The following is a 19,058-nucleotide window of genomic DNA, read 5'->3' on the forward strand; positions in this document are numbered from 1 at the left end:
TCAACATGACATGTTATTGACGTCAGCCATCAGATACAACTAAACTAGCCCTGGAAGAAAAGTATGATGTATGTAGTTATTTGTTTCCACCGTAAGGCTTTGTATGGAGGTTTGTTGAATTCTTACTTGTAGCATATGAGATTACGGAGAAAAAGTTAACTCAAAACTAGCATCTTATTGTCATCTAAAGAAAAAAAAAATCAATCACAAATATTGATTTTTGCCATGATTAAAAAGGTTTTTGGCAGTGGACTCAACTAGAAATATATTTTAGATGCAATCAGGAGCAGATATGGGACAGAACTTAAGTTATTGATCCACAGCTGCGTACAATTACAGAGCAATGTCATGAAACTCGATGATTTAATTTCAGGTTTCTTTCCCAGATTCCTTGGATATCGGTGTAGTTGTATGAAAATTTCAGCTGAGACAATACTGAACTATTTAATTACTTTAAAGAAGAGCAGATTGTTGCTTAAGTAACCATTGACAAAAGCTTTGAACCATTATTCTTTTGCTGCAGTGCTTAATGATCCGATTTTCTGTAATAGTCATTTTCCCTACTCATTTCCTGATTGAATTAACTGGAAAATTAAATTAGCAGGAACAAACATCCCTTGAAGTTGGTTGTAGTTCTGAATGTGTTGGATTGAATACAAAATGAAATGATTAACCGGAAGCTAAAACATAAATGTCATCCTCATTGTCATCTTCCCATGTAATTTCCATCTCTGTGTGTGTGCACGTTTGTCTGGCAAACTGTGTGTTTGTGGGTATTTGCATATATTATAAAGGTAAAGGAAACATCTTGTCCCGCTGTGGCCCCTGATGGTAAACCGTCCTCTGTTGCACTGCCCCAAGCTCAGTCTGCACCAAGAGAACAGGTGTGTGCTCATCTTACTTCAAAGGTACATGTAACAGTGTGTGTTTCCTACATTCAAAAGCACTAGTTTTTTTTATACTGAATACCTCTCTGTGCACAGTCAGTTTTCAGTTTGTCTAAAGTGGACAATCATAGCAATTTCCTCTGTATCATTGATTTTACTTTCTGGCTACCCAATTGCAATGGCCGGTCCTGCTATCCAACTGTAGGTCCCAGAGCTGGTTCCCTCTGAGGAGGATTACAAGCGCGTGAGGAGGATCTTCGCCTTCAATGACAATGATGTAACTTCTGTTTTTCTAACTTTGTTTGGTTTGCACCTGCCATGCTGTACCAAGGCTTTACCCAGTGACCAGCCTGAGTCAACTGCTTGCTTCCCCAGTTAGAGGGAAATGTGTCCAAAAATTACCCACGTCCATGGCTGTCCCGAGCTGTCTGCTGTTAGGTTTTCAATTACAGGGGTCCCCTGTGCCCTGTGTTGTTGGCCACTCTGTGTGAAATCTGAAACTTTGAGATTATTGTCTCTGTTTCACAAGTTATGGAGATGACTTCAGAGTTAGTTCAGTAGAAAAATAACTGAGAGAAACCCATTTTGTGGATACTTTAATAATTAATATCTAACTTTGTATCCATAAAATGCTATCTCAAATGGTATCCTGTGTGAACTGACTTTTGTTTCAGAAAACACAACAGTATGAGTCCTTGTACTCTTTGAGCTCAGTTGCACACTCCTGAAAATGAACTTGACAGCTTTAGCTCTGTGTCTCTCTTGCTCAGTGCCTTCCTCTTATTCATTCTGTAGTATTGACTTCTTTGTTATCAGGTCCAGAGGAGCTCCTGTGTACTGTATGACTTTGGACATTGCCTGTTGTAATTATTTTGCTACAGCACCAGCAGCCTATTTCTTCTCTCAAAGTCTAGAGAACCAAAAGGCTTTTTATTCCTTCTCCTGCTGTGTCAAATTGTGTCTCATGTCTCTATTTTTGCTTCTCTGTGGGTCATCGGATCCTGACTCGCTGTTTTCCTTTTTTTTGCTGTTTGCATGGCTAGCGTGCCAGACGCCGCAAATCCTCTCAGGTACGGCCTGCTCGACGGTGGGCTCGCTGCGCTCCCTCGCCCGTTGAGTGCTGGAGTCTAAAGCTTGTTCTCCTCTACTGACCCCTCTCGCTGCTCTACTTTGTCTGTGCCCGCCTGCTCGTCTTTGTCCCTGCACTGTTCTCTTCGGTTCATTCAGGGTTCATTTGAGGGCCCGGAATGTAGTAATGTGACACAAACAGTGGTTACTAAAGTTTGGGCCGGGATTCTTGACCAGGTTTTCGAGGTCTCAAAAACAGCTTGATTTTTACCGTTGCTGAATTCAGTTTACAATAAGCACAACATGTAGCTGTGTATTATTCTTGCTGTTTTTGCTTTTTACACCCACATATAGATACAGAGGTCACACTGTAGTCATATGCAACACTAGAGAGTTTCTCAAATACTTTGCAGTGAAAAATTCCTAAGTAAAAAAGTGTCTGTGACATTAAAGAACTCCAGAAATCCCTGAATTTCTTTGCAGTGATATAGTATATTGTATAACATATGACATTATATCCTTGTGTTTATGCATAACCATACTACTTCTATAGCTAAGTTCATTAGCATTGACTATTGCTTTGTTTTACAAGTAGCTGCATGGTGCGTGATGCACTTAATGGTTACGGTGTTCCACTGATCTTGTTAAGTGTGACTGGTAATATGACAGAACATTCATTCTGTGCATAAGTCCCCATAGACTTACACTGTACTTCAGTGCACCTTGTGATCCCCTCTTATTAAAGCATTAATATTGTAATTTCTTTTGATGAATCCCTCTGATGACTCACTTATTTTGCTACTGTTGCTCGGCGTACAGTTGAACTGATGGTCTTGCTGCGGTGTTTTTATATTGTGTTTTTACTCATAATAATTTTTGACCTGTAAAAACTATAAAAAGTTTTTATCATGTCATATTTTCCATTGTTTTGATCATGCACCTATGAGATAATGACTGAATATAACGTTCAGCTGTTGAATTCAATTGCTAAAAATACTGACTTCTCCTCCCCCCACCTTCTCCAGTCCAAGCCTGTTGAGGATCCCGTGGCCATCCTTCAGGCAGCACACTCAGCTGCAGCAAAGGTCTGACCATGACTACAACCGATTGTAGCTCTGGTTGCATCTCCCCTGTGTTTCAGAGTGATGTGTGTCTTGTGGTTTTTGTGTGTGATGGACTAGTAAAGCGGTGTGGGATGAAGGCTAGTAAGTTAGGCAATCTCACCACCAGGAAAGCCCAAGTTTCATCTTCCCTATAGCCCTTGCTGTTGAGGTATCACTGAGAACTCTGCAGTTCACTACCTGCTCAGCTCGCATCTTAACCAGAGGGAGAAAATACAGAAAAAAAAAAAAACACTCTTGGTGCAGCTGTCTGAGGACTATTATGTTAGCTTGATTGCATGTCTGAGTATGTCTGTTTCCATGCATTACTCACTCCAAGCACTTGACTTAATTTGTCTGTTTCTGTTGTGGAAATTGTGCTTCTTTCCTGTGCTATCCCCCTTAAGTCTACGTGATGTACTTTGCTGTGATAAAACATCCCTGACTCACCCTGTCTGTGATGTCTTTTCAGTCAACACATTAGATGTAGTTTCATTTAGTTCAACCCAGTTTAACCCAGTTTACTTTTATGAAAAATTATTTTTTTGTCATATTTGCTGAATCTCTCACTATATCCACACAGTACTACACGAGACACATAGTCTGTGAAATAAAATCATGTTCCTCTGCTTCCATGTAGTGCAAGAATCCACCGCACTGAACATGAACAGCCAATCAGACCGTAGGAGTCTCTAATGTAGCTGTCAATCATGTCAATCACTGCTCATGAATTTCAGACTAACTCTCATGCTAGGCAGCGCTGATCAAATACAAATCAAGATTCTGCAAATACATTGCCTATTTACCCCCTCAAATGTTTGCAGAAACATATTTAGTGTACTGTTTAGCTGTAAAATGAGAATGTTTGCTCCAGCTGGTGGGAGGTGCTTAGTTTTGCCTCGACTGTTTTCAACACGCCGGCCATTAGAAGCAGTAGAAGGAGGCAGAGGAACTTTTTTTTCCACTTATCTGTCTCATGTGTCATCCAGTGTGACAAAAAGCTCTTTTCATAGAAGTTATCAACTGCAGCTTTAAAGGGAGAATTATGGGAACTGTAGTTCTGCCGCAGAGGGCTGAGAGTGAAATTTGAAAATAAATCAACTCACACACATTCATGCAGGTTTTTCACACTGACAGAAGCCCGCCACCTAATGAATGCAGTTCCCCTTTGATGTCTCATGTGAATGTTAACAGCATGTTAGTCCATGCTTGTGAAAGTGCTATTTGAAGGAGCTTTGTGGAAGTCTTAATTTATCATTCAGCATTTTTTATTTTATTTTGATTTGTAATGTTCAGTTATTGATCAATGATTGTGTATTTGTTTCCAATAGGGAAAGACTGAGGAGCAGATAACAGCAGAGAGAGCCTGGTACAACACAGAAAAAGTATGGCTCGTCCACAAGGATGGATTCTCTATGGGTTAGTAAAAACTTTGGTTTTTAAGCACCAGTATGCATGTGTAATTCAAAGCAAATTCTTAACTCACTGTCTCTCTTTGTGACATTTGATTGTTGGACTTATGAAGCTTAGAAAATGCTTTTGATATTTTAATGTTAAAAGAGGGCACCTGACTAGACTAGACCTCAGGCTGTATGTAATTAGACTAAGCATGTTGCTTGTTGAGTTTTAATGAAGCTTATACATTATTAAAAGAGATACAACAGCCTCACATTATCAGACATGTAAGATAAGACGAAGCTTGTGCACTCGAGATCATATGTCATGATGAATTAACTACACACTTTGTGGTGATGCAGCAACTCTCCTGAAGACGGAGGCAGGCAGTCTGCCAGAGGGGAAGGTGAAAATCCGCCTGGAGAGTGATGGATCTTTATTGGATGTGGATGAAGATGATGTCGAGAAGGTATTTAATCATCAAATCAACTCTGAACCACATCAATTACGGATGACACTGGGTGAGTACATGACCGCTCTGACTTTGAACTCCAGGCAAACCCTCCGCTATTTGACCGAGTGGAGGACCTGGCCTCTCTGCAGTATTTGAATGAGTCGAGCGTGATGCACTCCCTGCGGCAGCGGTATGGCGGTAACCTGGTGCACACCCATGCCGGGCCCAGCATGGTGGTTGTTAACCCCATTAGTGCCCCCTCGATGTACTCAGAGAAGGTAGGCTGCAGCCTGTGCATATAATGACACATCTCTTATGGAATTGCAGAATATAGGAGTGTAACTGGAATGAAATAAACGTACAAATGTCACCATCTCGTTATCCTCTTTCCAGGTGATGCAAATGTTCAAGGGCTGCAGAAGGGAGGACACTGCCCCTCATGTTTACAGCATGGCCCAGGCTGCATACAGGAACCTCTTGACCACTCGTCAGGATCAATCTATTGTTTTGCTGGGCAAGAGCGGTAGTGGCAAGACCACCAACTGCCAACACATCATCCAGTACCTGGTCACCATTGCTGGCAGCACTAACAAAACATTCTCCAGTAGGTTGGAGAGGAGCTCTAAATAAAAAGAATTAAGTTTTGGTGCATGTTGATGCTGGTGTATTATTAAGAACCCCCCAAATGACTGTTTTTTTCTGTGTTGTCCGCAGCAGAGAAATGGCAGGCGGTTTACACAGTTTTGGAGGCATTTGGAAATGCCTCTACCTGTATGAATGGGAATGCCAGTCGCTTCTCCCATATTGTTTCCTTGGACTTTGACCAGGCAGGCCTGGTAACCTCAGCCTCTATCCAGGTACAAATAAACATGTATTTGAGCATTTATTCGAGTCACTGGCGCTCAACCTTTTGAGTTTCCTACTCATGTGCTATGATCTCATGATCCCAGACAATGTGGAATAAACCAGTATAGCTATTTTTACTCCAGCAGGCTTTGACATTATGCTTACCTGCTCTGCCTGTAGTAAATGTTGTATTCTATCATGCTAACAATGGTGTAGCACTAAAGTACAAATTACAAATTTACTTGATTTTCTTCACATGCCATTTTATACTTCTTCTCCAGTACATCTCTGGGGGAAATATTGTACTTTTTACTTCACTGCATTCATCCGACAGCTTTAGTTACTTTACAAATTAACATTTTTGTGAACTGTAAACTACCAGTATATAGCTGTAAAGCTGAAATAATAAGTTGATTAATCAATAAGATGATTGACAGAAAATTTGTTTGTAGCTTATTTGATAATCATTGAAGTCACTTTTCATGATTCCAGGTTCATCAATGAAATGATTTCCCCTTTATTCATTTTAATAATTTTAACTATTCATTGATAGTTTTGAAGTTTACAGTTTTAAGTACATTTCCTGATTGTGTTATTTATGATGCAGGACTTTTACTTGTTATAAAGTATTTCTACATTGTGGTTTTAGTACTTTTACTTACATAAAGGATCCAAATACTTCCTCCACCAATGCATGTTAATATGCTGTTGTGCTGTGGCCTTGCAGACCATGCTGCTGGAGAAGATGAGAGTGACAAGAAGACCGGGAGGAGAGTCCACCTTCAATGTCTTTTACTACCTGATGGCTGGAGTAGACAGCTCTCTTAGGTCAGGACTATAGTTATTATGCTATTTAAATGCACAATGTACCACAGTGCTGCACTGGATTTATACATTGATATGTTGCAATGATATATTACTGCTATCCTAATAGTGACATTAGTAGACATGTCTTCTGTGTTATTCTGATTTCTTCATTAGAACTGAGCTACACCTTAACCACTTTGCTGAAAACAATGCATTCAGCATCATGCCTCAGACTAAGGTAAGCTGCATTTTGAAAGATGGCACAGTCTGGCAACTGGCAGACTAATTAATATCTATCAACAACTATGCTGAACCATTGCAGATGTAATCACTTCTGTTAATCCTAAGTTAAAATATCATTTGACAAGTCAGTAAACCTCCTACTATTAATTTAAGACGTTTTCTGGATTTTTTGTATTGCTGATAGTTCAGAAATGAGTTTTATTCGACTATATGTGCTATCCACCAGACTGAAGATAAGCAGCGGGCCTCCCAGCAGTTTTCCAAGCTGCAGGCGGCCATGAAGGTTCTGGGGATCAGTGGTGATGAGCAGAGGGCCTTCTGGCTCGTCCTCGGGGCCATCTACCATCTGGGGTCTGCAGGAGCTACTAAGGGTGAGATTGCTCATCAAATGGTTTTCATTCTATAGCTTCCTAACTTATTATATGGATAGTGCTAATAATAATATAATGCACACAAACAGAGATGCAGAGATCACCCTTGATTTGTACACACAGCAGTGCATGATGAAAAAGCTAAAATTGCCTAAAATGACCCTTATTAGCTGAATATAATTTAGTAACACTAAAATGTTGAGCCTGCATTATCTCACTGTAGGTAACACCTTCAGTGTGATGCAAGACAGCTGTAATCCAGATAACTGAATTATGCATTTGCACTTTAAAAGATGCTGCGCAGCGCACAGGTGTTAGACCGCTCTACTGCACTGATCTAAAAAATTAAAAATTTAGGCAGGAAAAGTTCGTGTGACTAGTCATTTTCCTGGTCATCTGCTTTGAACTGATAGCATGATCGCATGAAAACCAACTGAAATCATCTGACACTCCTCACTGCGGATTTTAAACCGCTGGCAAACTGCCAGAGTCTAATTGTCAGGAAACACTGTTGCAGCTGAAGGACAGAGACACATCAATCTGATTTTGGCCTGAAGTCTTGACAAACATGTTATCTTATCATAAGAATGCATCAGAGGACTAATGAGAGCAGCAGTCTTTTTTGACATGAGGATTTGTTCTTGTCTTCGAAGCTATTTGTATGATGAAATCTAACGTAAGAGGGTTTGATTATTTTTTTTGTTGTTGGTGCTCTAACAGATCTGCCTTCCACAGCATTTGACTTTCATTTTAAAATTAGGTACCTGCCATTTGAAAAGGCTGATGCTGTCAAAAAGATTTTTATTATTGGTGAGCGTGGCATATTTTCTTTCTCAAGTATAAAAGACCCTTGCTTGAGAACAGTTACAGTGGGCTTTTTAAAGGATGGACTTGTACTATGTTTGCAGTGCAGATGTCACTGCAGTGCAAATCAATCAACTTGACGTCTGACTTTCTGCGTTTTGAAAGCCATTCATAAATGCAGTATATCAGAATAATATGCACCATACGAATCACTAGGAATGTATAGTAGCAGTGATTCTGTATTTTCTGCAGTTGACGTGTTTGTTCACTCTTCCCTCTGCACTGTAATTGCCAGTCACTTATGAAGAAATACTTGCTAAATTATTTTTAGTGATCCCCTCCAGCTGGCTGCCAATCTTTTTGATGGCAGTATAAAAACCATCCAGGAACAGTTCTAAAAAATGTTCAGCAATGAATATCATCCCATAACACAGACACCAAACAATTTTGCTCTGATCTGCAAATTACTGGGTGATTTATGGACTTAGGAGTGCTGTCGTCCCATTAAACACGCGGGGGTTTTCATGAAGAAACAGTGCACGATGGGATAAAAGTTATGAGCAAGAGTTGACACACTGATGGCAAATAAATTTTGTCTCCCTCTCCAAGGGAATATTGAATTTATTCATGAAAATACAATAATCATACCAGGGACCACTAAAAAAGCTTTTGCTGCCACAGGACTCAGTTAGTGTTTGACTATTACACACAGTATAAAATATTCATTGGCAATGCAGCTTCATGTTGTAACACAAGAGGGCAGCACTGGTCTCTAATTCACCAAAACTAATTAAAGGAACCACCTGAAATGAACTTGCTTTTCTCTTTATACCATACGGTCAACACTTACATCTAATGAGCACAGATAGAAAAAGGTCTTATCACACTGTGAGTCAGGATGCTTTTTAAGAGCAAATATTATACATATGTAGATTTTTTTTTTTATCTTTAAGTGTCATACACTCCTTAATGTTTGATTCACTAATATCCAGATATATCGGCAAACCCAGTTTCCTCTTTTTGATGTTTTTACTGGAGTTTAATAATTGTGGTGGCAATAGTCTATCAAAGCAAATATTTAAATGTAGTTACTTGTCTGTACAACCATCCTGCTTATCATCATAAAAAGTATGCAGGGCTTCTGCGGCGCTGATGAAACAGATAGAGCCCACTGCTCACTGTGTGAAATCCCCCAGTTCCTCTCTCAAGTCTTAGAAGATACCACTTCATGGTGGATTAAAACAGAAGTTGCACTCATATCTGCATGTTTCCATCACTCCTCCACTAGATTAAAGAGAAACTTATGTTTCCCAACAGAGGTCTTTATGTAAATAAATTAATTGTGTCCCATAATGATAAGTTTTGCTTTCATTCTCAAGACGATAAAAAGGGCAATTATCTTCGTCTTCATAGACTGTTTTGAACATGAAACAGTAGAAGCAAGTGGATGTTTCTTTTTGTCAGCTGTAGTTAAATGCATTCAAGACAGTAACATTTTGAGCATGCTTTTAGTGCATGTTCTCACCAGCTGTGTCAGTGTCAGCTTGACCAGAGACGTAATCCTACCCTGTCACAAAGCTACTCGGCTAGCCATGTGCCTGGGGTAGTTGGCAGAAGGACTAATGGAGGTTTTCATGCACGTGTCTCAGCTGGCAGGAAACAATTTGCACGTCATGAGTGGGCCCAGAAGGCAGCCTACCTGCTGGGCTGCACCCTGGAGGAGCTCTCCTCCTCCATCTTCAAGCACCAGGCCAAGGGCACCCTGCCCAGAGCCAGCACCATTCGGCAGGCTTCTGATGAAAATGGCACAGCAGATGCAGGTACTCTACAGACCACATTTACCAACAGACTCTTTCCTCTCCATTCCTCACAGCATCCCCCCCCCCCCCCCCCCCCCCCCCCTCCTCTGTTTCTCTTTGTCACTCTGTTTCCACACACACACAGACACACATGCACATGCATACGCCTCTGCTCATCACTGGAGGGAAATTGCATGCTCTGGAGAAAGTAAAGCTTATCTTAGTAATGAATACCACAGCTTTACAATGGCTATTGACAGATAAGTACACACACTATGTCGGGACAAGCAATTTTGGATCTACTCTTCATTCATTGTCCTTGAAATCATAATTGCCTCACATTGATTTTTCACATGTGCAGGTCCTCTGACTTCCATCACGACTGCAACACACTTTGAAGGGCATAAGGATACAGTTAAAAGTCTGTCACAGAAGGGATGGACAGAATTGACCTCTGTTTCACTTTTCCTCTATCTCCCTTCGCACATGAACATACTGTCATAGATGTGTATGCACCATAAACTCACAGTTTTGTGCAATAGTGGAGTGAATTAGGAGAGTTTAACAGGTGGCTGTTGCTGCCAGGCACAGACATGAGCGTGGGCTCTTTGATCTCACCAATTCGGCAACACCTGAGTCCTAAATGACACAGCTAACAGAGACTATTTCAGACCCAATCTGAATACTTTATGCCTGCCTGTTAGCATAGTATGCACAAACTTGATGCTGTTGTACATCCTTTTTAGACACAAATGCTGTGACCATAGTTTTAGCTCAAAACATTGACATTTCATTCTCTAATTCAACTAGTTCTCGTATTTGTTGATGGAGATGTTGTGAACTGGCTATTTCTGATCTGTTCTGTGTCTGGCTGCCTTTCATAATAGGATCCAAGGCTACAGCCATGGAGTGTTTAGAGGCCATGGCATCTGGTCTTTACTCGGAACTCTTCACTATCCTCATTTCTTTAATAAACCGGTCAGTATTTTTGATCCAAAGCTTTTTTGAAACTGTGACAAATTGGCGATGGCACATTTTTGGCTGCACCAAACCTACAGAAGCCTGTGCATCACTTAAAATACAACCTTAAAGTCTGCTTGACATACTGATATGCTTATAAATCCTGGCATCTTGAATGAAATTTTACATTACTGTAGATTTTGGGAGTGGGGTTAAGCAATGCCTGTCCAGACAATATTGTTTTTAATGGTTAGTTTAGGAGTATAAGAAGCTATTTTAAACTAAAGGCTTGGGTTTAGGCTTCAGTATAGAACCAGGATTATGTGTAGTGAGGGTTAATGTTAGGGATGTGGTAAAGAGTGCTAAGGTTAAAGCTAAGGGTTATATTCAGTGAATGCAATCAATAAAATGTGGTTTCAAGTATCACAGTGTGTATGTGTGTTTGTGTGTGTGTTTCGCCCTGTGTGCTTCAGGGCCTTGAAATCCAGCCAGCACTCCTTGTGCTCTCTACTCATTGTGGACACACCAGGCTTTCAGAACCCCAGGCTGGCCAAGCAAGAGTGCGGTGCAACCTTTGAGGACCTATGCCACAACTACACACAAGAACGTCTGCATTCCCTCTTCTATCAGCGCACCTTCGTTCAGGAGTTGGAGAGATACAAAGAGGTAAGGACATGTGAAGTGTTATGCACCACGCAGTACATACAGCCTCATTCTTGCTGCCTCTTTCTTCCTCCTACCTGTTTCTCTCTCCCCCTTTGTCTGCCGCTTTCTCTCAGATATATCAACTCCAATAGTGTATGTGTTCACACATCAGACGCACTATCCCTCCCACCTGTCACAAGCTGTGACAAGCCAAAGTAGTTCATGTGTTAGACCTCCTCATTAGCAATGCCAGTCTTCACCTCTTCTGCCGAGATCAAAGTGAAGTCACTCACAACTGCCTTTGGGAGACACGCCCAGCTGCACAGCAGTGGTGTTGCTTCCTGATCAAGGAACTATTCTTTGTCTGTCTTCCTTTAAGTTCTGTGTAGCAGTGCTGGACCATTGCAGCTGGGCACAGTCATCTCTAAGAATTGAAGATAAAATAGAAATTAGGGATAAATATAAAAGCCTTTTTTCTTTCATCACACATCATTTACATCATCCATTACTGCTGTCCCATCTTAGCTAATCTCAGAAATATCCTTCGTATTCAAAACTTGGCTGATAGCACACTAAAGTTAAACAGAAATCCTGATCATTTTACTTTTAATACTGTGAACAAGGATCCTGGGATTTCCCGCCCACCTCCCACCTACATCCTCCGCATGGGAGAAAGGGAATTGGAGCGAAATGAAGAAATATTGCATAAATCTCTGTAGTGTAATTCTCTCATGTCAGTGCATCTTAAAAATATAAGAAGCTGTGAAACTGTCATTGAAAACTGGGTCGAAGGCATTTAACGCAGCTCACAGTATGAACAATGGTGGTGACAGGCAGGTTAAACTGTGATACACACAACGGGCACATGCTTTATTCTTTCACATTAAATGCTGTTGAGTGCTGCTGCAACTGCGTGGATAGTTTTTGTGTATCCTTTGCACATTGACTCCCCACAGCAGAGAACAACAAATCATTTAGGCTACTTCACATACACTGTCAACTGGAACACTGGCATCTGTCACGGCCACACTATTAGCACTGCCAACATTTCCCCACATTCCTAGTGCCGCCTGCACTTTGTCACTGTGAGCTGCTGCATGCCTGTTTTGCTCTGGTGAAGGTAATTTACAGTATTTATTTCCACTTTTATCGCAGAAATGTTATTATCTGCAACAGTAATGAAATCTTTTAGAGGTTCCATTTACCTATAGGAAAAGCAGTCTTAGTAAATGCCAAGCGTTGTTGTTATTGTAATAGATTTGCTCTGGCTTTTAGTTTTCTTACATCTAATATGCCACTGTTTTTCATTTCAATATCCATAAAAATCTTGTGAGTTATTATGGCTGCCTGCACCTTCTCTAGGTGCATTGGCACAGCCACCCCTCCGTGATGAAGGGGGATCAAGATTTTAAATTACTTGGATGACTGGCACTTGTGTGCATAGTTGTGGGACTAGTGCTTGCCTCTGTTGTCTCATCTAGACAAGCCAGTACCCGAGGCTAGGCTGAGACTAATGATTATTTTTATTATCAATTAATCTGACAATTATTTTTTCATGTAATTGTTTGGTCTATTTAACAGAAAATAGTAAATATTATATTTACCACTGCCTAGAGTGGTGTGTTCACTTGTCTTGTTTTGTCAGACCAGTGGTTCAAAACACAAAGATATTCAGTTTACAATCACATATTACCAAGGATTTGCACGTTACTGAAATTACTTCACCCATTACTGCATATAAAAATAATAAGGTACTAGGGGAAGTATCTTTTGCATTCCTTAAAAATATCTACACCAATTCCCTTATTAAGGAACAGTGTGGGACAAGACAACTGTCAAATATTATCTGTGATTATACCCATTATCACTATGATGAGGAGCAGGTACTGGAACAAAAAACATGATATCTTTTGAGAGCCCTTTTTACTGCAGCCTAGACAGGCTTCAGGTCAATCACTTTTGGTAGAGAACTTCTTATTGTGACAGGCCTATTAAATTAGAAGTGGTAAAAGTTATTTACAAAAAACATAAACACACTGAGGTTCCTCCTTTAGCCTTAACAGTAATTCAAATCCTGCACATAGACTACAACTCACCACTATAGTCGTATTTCTCCTGGATTTGGAGCAGGGAAAAATAATGTCCAAATTCCCAAGAAAGCAATAGAATTGCCTGAACTTTTAGCCATTGAGTGTGATGACAATCTAATGCTGATTGATTGATTGATTGATTGATTGATTGAATAATGCACTACGTTTAGTGCGCCTCTCTAAGGTTGGGTAATTACTGATGCGCTGTTTGACCGGTGGGTCCTGTAGCATTCTGACTAACGTTAAGTTATTAATAACCTTGTGTGCAATAGTCCAACTTCCACCTTCTCTTCCCCTACCTCTGTCTCTCTCTCTGTCTACACACATACACACACACACACACACACACACACACACACACACACACACACACACACACACACACACACACACAAGATTTAGGGACTGAAGGCTGCTCACCTGAGCCACACATCACTGCGGGTGACATTAGATCATAACTGGAGAAATAAATCTGGGGAAAAAAACTCTGGGGAATAGGAAACTACTCCCACCAGTATATATCACAAATATAAAATTGATTAAATGATTATCAAAACAGATGCAAATTAATTGTTTAATGGTGTGTTGTCAAATTGTGATGTTGACATTTAGCATGGGTCACATGGAAGCTACTTCCCCCAGGGCTCATGGCAGTATGAGACAAGTCAGCAATGTCCTACAAACTCCTCAGTTCCTGGGTTATCTGAAACTACTACCTCTAGACCATAGAATATTTTAGGGACAGGAAATACGATCAAATCCGGAACTAGGTTTTTGTGGTCAAACTGTTGTCAGGTTCATGGGCTCCTGGAAAAGGTCTTGCGATTGAAAAGGGATAGTGGGCTCCTCACTTAGAGAAACATCCAATCTAGCTGCATAAGCAGCAAACTGTTTTTTTCCTCATCTTCAATATAACCATTTGTCATGGAAAATTATTATTGTATAGCAAGAGAGACAGACCTTACCACCACACACAGAAAACAGAAGGAAAACAAGTTTGTCTCTGACGAGAAACACTGAAATGCATCTTTTTATAGTTTTCCCTAGGACAAGATCTGATTGTCTAAGAGACGTAGGCTGCTTGTCAGCTGAGCAGCATTTCACTTCTCAGTATAGACTGAAACCCCAAAACATGTATTGTCATCAGAGTATATGATCTAATCTGACTTGTTTTCCAGTCTTGAGCAGTCATGTAAGTGACTACTTGTTATTTATGTGGGGGGAGGGGGTGGTGCAACATGGGGCAACATATTTTTTAAGCACTGGGCAGGGACTTCAAATTGTTGTATTTTGTACTTATTTTACATACCATCTGAACCCCAAAGCCCGACAGCAAGTTTAAAGGCATGTTTTCTTTAAAAAATGCCAAAAATTGCACAATTTATCATAGCCAAAAACTGGGAAAACATAAACTATCATCAGATTTAAAATTTCTGTTTGACCAGAAAATAGGAAACATGACCCAGTCTAATCTTAAAATAGTTATGTCTCATTTAAACTTTGACAAAAATAAACCGTTTGCACGAACTAGATCCTGCAAACAACAATAGATTCTGCGCTCCCGCATGCATGACAATAGTTACAGTCACACACACACACACACACACACACACACACACATTAAAAAACAAAGTCACATCCCAGCCACCCCTCATCCTCTGATAAATAAAGAATGGTCCCTAACTTCAGCTACCGCTGTTTTCAGATAAGCAGAATGGGCATTGCACAGTACTAAAGATTAAAAATGGAAAACTATTGTTGTCCTACAAGTTTCATAAATATCATCAACCCAGGGCTCCAAACTGTAAAAAGATATAATCTAAGTGTATTTATTTTTTCCAATTCTTTTATTTTCACTCTCCAAAAAAACAACACTATTTACATCCCCTGTTTCTTCTTTTGTTTGGCATCATCACAAGTCATTAAAGAGTGTGTCAATCTTCCTGTCTTCCTTCAGGAGAACATAGAGCTTGCTTTAGATGACACAGAGCCCAGCACATCCCTGTCTGTAGCAGTGGTAGACCAAGCCTCAAGCCAAGCTCTGGTAAGTTCAGTGTTTTCATGCTTCTGTTGTCTTCATTTCTGGCTCAAGTTTCTGGATATTTTCATGCATAAATTTTGTGTTGCCTCTGAATGCTTCTCAGAACACCTAAGAGACTTGCATCCCTTTCATGATCTATTTTCACATGGTAATCTCTGGGCACTCTATTTTATTCAACAGTAATTATCATCTTTTAGCATCAGAAGTTTTCTTTCTGTGAGTTTTTAAATATTGAAGGTGTTTGGCAGAGGCTCAAAAGAGAGGGTAGAAAGCAGGAAAAGAAAGGTTATAGAATTGACTTCAAGAAAGAAAATCGATGTTTAGCCTCTGCAGCCTGTGATCTGCACCATGGAAACAGAAATGGCAGAGTTTAGAGAGTCATAGATCACTCTGGTATAATTCCAATGTGTTTGGTTGGAGTGCTTTACTTTTTAAAGGGTTCACACTCTAATGGGAATGTCATCAGAAGCAGTGAACTGTAGTACATCACACTACAAACCAAAGGGGGGAAAAAAACACTGATTCTTCAAAGTCATTTCGAAAGTCAACTCTAAAGATCCGCTGCAAAGAATTAAAAGACAGTTTGAACCTTGATTTTTTTTCACCCACAGATATTTTTTTCTCCTGTTGTAGCTCAGATGTCCGTTATCGCAAACAGCCTTAATGCTCATTCATTGCAAGCCTCATAGTTGTCATATGTCTCCTCCAAACTGATACTCTGTGTTGTATTTGAAGTCGGCATAGTGTGCACTGCTGATAAGGATGTCTCCAGTGTAACTTCCTGATAGCTGCTAAAACAGTTTTTGGTTTTGTGAGTTTGGTTCCCCAAGCTCCCAGGGTGGATTCAGTCATCAGCCATGCCAACCGAAGCTGGCTACCTCACTGTGGAGCTCATTGTCATCCACAAAACAATAGTGGCTTATCTAAATGTCTTTGGACAAAAAAAGTGCATCATTTAAACTCTGGCAAAAGTTTAAGAACAAAAAAAAACAAACAAAAAACGACAAAGCGTGCTTTTTAATTTTTGAAGTATTTGAATGTACAAACAAAAACCTTCCCCATGCACTTATTTCAAGATCATCAATGCTGGAGTGGGTTTTATTTTCCTCTCTGTGTTCACACTAATTGTACGACTAATTGTATTACTTTTTAATCCCTTTTCCCTCACCACCCTTTGTATTCATGAGCTCTTTTGTTTGTTTCCATTTCGATTATAAGGAAAAGCTAAATTGATGATGCCATTTAGCAGCAACTGCTGGAGGGTGCAAAGACCACAAATGCTTTTGAAACTTTAATTTCTGATGCTGATATTAGGCTACTATCATGCCTGCCACAACTAGGGAAACATACAGTGCAGCAAACTACTTTTACTGACATTGAGTGGGACAGAATATTAAAGCAAACACCGACTATAGAGGCCAGCACTCAACATTTGAAGGATAAATTTCAGAAACTTTCATAAGTAGTGATAATTTGTTTTTTTTAATATCCTCTGATTTAATGTGTTCACATTGAATAGCAAAAGCAAGCTGAATGTCCTTGTGGCAAGGTGTTAATGTGAGGAACTGTTGTAAAAACATAATCTTTTTGGAGTCCAATAGGTAAAACAGAAAGGAAGTTAAAGGTACAGTGATCATCACAGTCTCACGGCAGAACATTTTGTGTCCAGACTGGCATTGCACTAAAGACCCATGACCTTTGCGTGTGTGTGTCTGTGGGTGTACACGTGTTTATTTGACAGGTACGGACAGTGCGGACAGATGAGGCACGAGGCCTGCTGTGGCTAATGGAGGAGGAGGCGCTGCAGCCTGGGGGGTCAGAGGAAACCCTGTTGGGACGTCTCTTTAGCTACTACGGACCTGCTGAGGGCGAGAGTAAAGGCGAGGAGAGGACACACACACACACACATGCACGCAGACATAAACTCAAACATTCTTAAAAAATGGCCTGAAAGTTTTTACTTGAAAAAATCTTTTGAAAAAAAGCTACTATGAATATTCAATCCCAATATAATTAGCAGTATATTAATATCAGTGATGTTGCCAAAGCAATAACATGGTGTAATCATTGACTGTATATATAGATGGACGACATGTCTCCACTTACTCCCACTGGACAAAAATGGAGCCAGATATCTCAGAAACAGGCGCTGTCATCTTGCGTTGGTGATGTTATTTGAAGCCAGAGTCTACACAGTAGTGATCGAGGAGAAGACGCCACAATATCGAGGTCCCGCCATACACCTGCGTGACTCAATTGCGAGCACAGTCACAGCTGATAATCATGACATCACACCCCGTTTTTAAAGCATCAAACAATGATTAAAACCAAGCTTAGCCAAAAAATGAAAACGTGAGCATACATTAGTGTGATAGGAACGACCTAACATCTCCTGGAAAAAGCTTATTAGACGTGTACTTTGATTTTTTAGATTGGCCAAAGTTCAATCATCTTATGTGGAGGGGGCAGGGTTTATGACCCGTATTGTAGCCAGCCACCAGGAGGCAGTCAAGATGTTTTGGCTTTACTTCTGGGTAGCCACTGTGTCGTCAATCTTTAGCATGCAGTCTATGGTATAAATAAATACACTTGTTGTAAGCATTTATCTCTGCCCTTGAGGCATAAGAACATTATGTGCAATTTGGGTCATCATTTGTGAGAGCAGAATCATCCTTTACTCTCTCTTTCACAATATCTTCCAACTGTTGTTACACGTTTAATTTCAGATAAAGAGATTTCACCTTGTATTTTTAACTCCAGTGAAGACTCCTAAGCTGTATTGTATCATGGAGAGTAGGCTCTTCATATCTGTATAATAGACTGTACACAAAGCACTATCTGACAGATTTACTATAGATGACTCATAGAAATCCTTTCTGTTTATATTGTTGGCAACCTTGACAACTGTTACTTGCCAAGGTTACAGCTTATAGAAATTATCCTAATAAAAGTCAATAGAATTGTGGAAACGTGTTGTTGCAGCCTCCCAAAACAACAGCTGAAATCTTTTCATTCATACTCTTTATACAGGCCAGATTTGAGCTCTGTCTCCAGTTTATCACCCGTATCTCTTTGATGGTCCACCGCATGAACAACTAGGTCGGGAACAGATTGTCTTTTATTATGACTGTGTCAGTAAAGTTTATGTAGGTGTGTGACAGCCTGCGCATACCAGAGTAATCAAGACAAGATGAATCTTTGATAAACCCTTCATGCAACACTTTCCTAAACTCCTGATGGAGACTGTTCATTTTTGTCATTCTCTCAGTACATGTACAATGAGCCAGGGAGTCTCACACTGCCTCCTACATTTACATCAGGTCACACTTTCCTCCTGAAGAGTGAAAAGGATAATCATTTCCTGCTGGGCCATAGTCACGGGACTGACTGGGTGGAGTACGATGTCTGCGGGTGGCTGAACTACGCCAAGCAGAATCCTGCAACTACCAATGCTACAAGCCTCCTGCAGGACTCCCAGAAGTAAGCAGCACACCTGCAGGAGAAGCCTAGCTTTCAGGGGTCATTACATGAATTATTCCTTTAGTGGA

The 19,058-nt window shown here is 40.3% G+C and overlaps 1 protein-coding gene across 10 annotated transcripts in view; it reads left to right on the forward strand.

Moving 5' to 3' along the window:
• LOC126387815 (unconventional myosin-XVIIIa-like) overlaps positions 1–19,058 on the forward strand; it is a 66,777-nt gene that overhangs the window by 4,886 nt on the left and 42,833 nt on the right. For 6 of the 10 annotated variants that reach the window (XM_050040501.1, XM_050040499.1, XM_050040497.1 and 3 more), the window contains 18 exons: positions 795–908; positions 1,093–1,164; positions 1,931–1,957; positions 2,981–3,040; positions 4,387–4,474; positions 4,813–4,919; positions 5,006–5,182; positions 5,298–5,508; positions 5,619–5,761; positions 6,478–6,578; positions 6,732–6,795; positions 7,027–7,171; positions 9,625–9,795; positions 10,662–10,752; positions 11,208–11,400; positions 15,427–15,513; positions 17,252–17,390; positions 18,831–18,990. In XM_050040501.1, coding sequence (XP_049896458.1) covers positions 795–908; positions 1,093–1,164; positions 1,931–1,957; positions 2,981–3,040; positions 4,387–4,474; positions 4,813–4,919; positions 5,006–5,182; positions 5,298–5,508; positions 5,619–5,761; positions 6,478–6,578; positions 6,732–6,795; positions 7,027–7,171; positions 9,625–9,795; positions 10,662–10,752; positions 11,208–11,400; positions 15,427–15,513; positions 17,252–17,390; positions 18,831–18,990 — 2,150 coding nt within the window. The remainder of the gene's footprint in view (positions 1–794; positions 909–1,092; positions 1,165–1,930; positions 1,958–2,980; positions 3,041–4,386; positions 4,475–4,812; positions 4,920–5,005; positions 5,183–5,297; positions 5,509–5,618; positions 5,762–6,477; positions 6,579–6,731; positions 6,796–7,026; positions 7,172–9,624; positions 9,796–10,661; positions 10,753–11,207; positions 11,401–15,426; positions 15,514–17,251; positions 17,391–18,830; positions 18,991–19,058) is intronic. The other 4 variants (XM_050040495.1, XM_050040496.1, XM_050040500.1 and 1 more) reach the window with 4 other exon arrangements.

Source organism: Epinephelus moara, chromosome 3, assembly GCF_006386435.1.
Source record: "Epinephelus moara isolate mb chromosome 3, YSFRI_EMoa_1.0, whole genome shotgun sequence".
Classification (NCBI taxonomy): Eukaryota; Metazoa; Chordata; class Actinopteri; order Perciformes; family Serranidae; genus Epinephelus; species Epinephelus moara.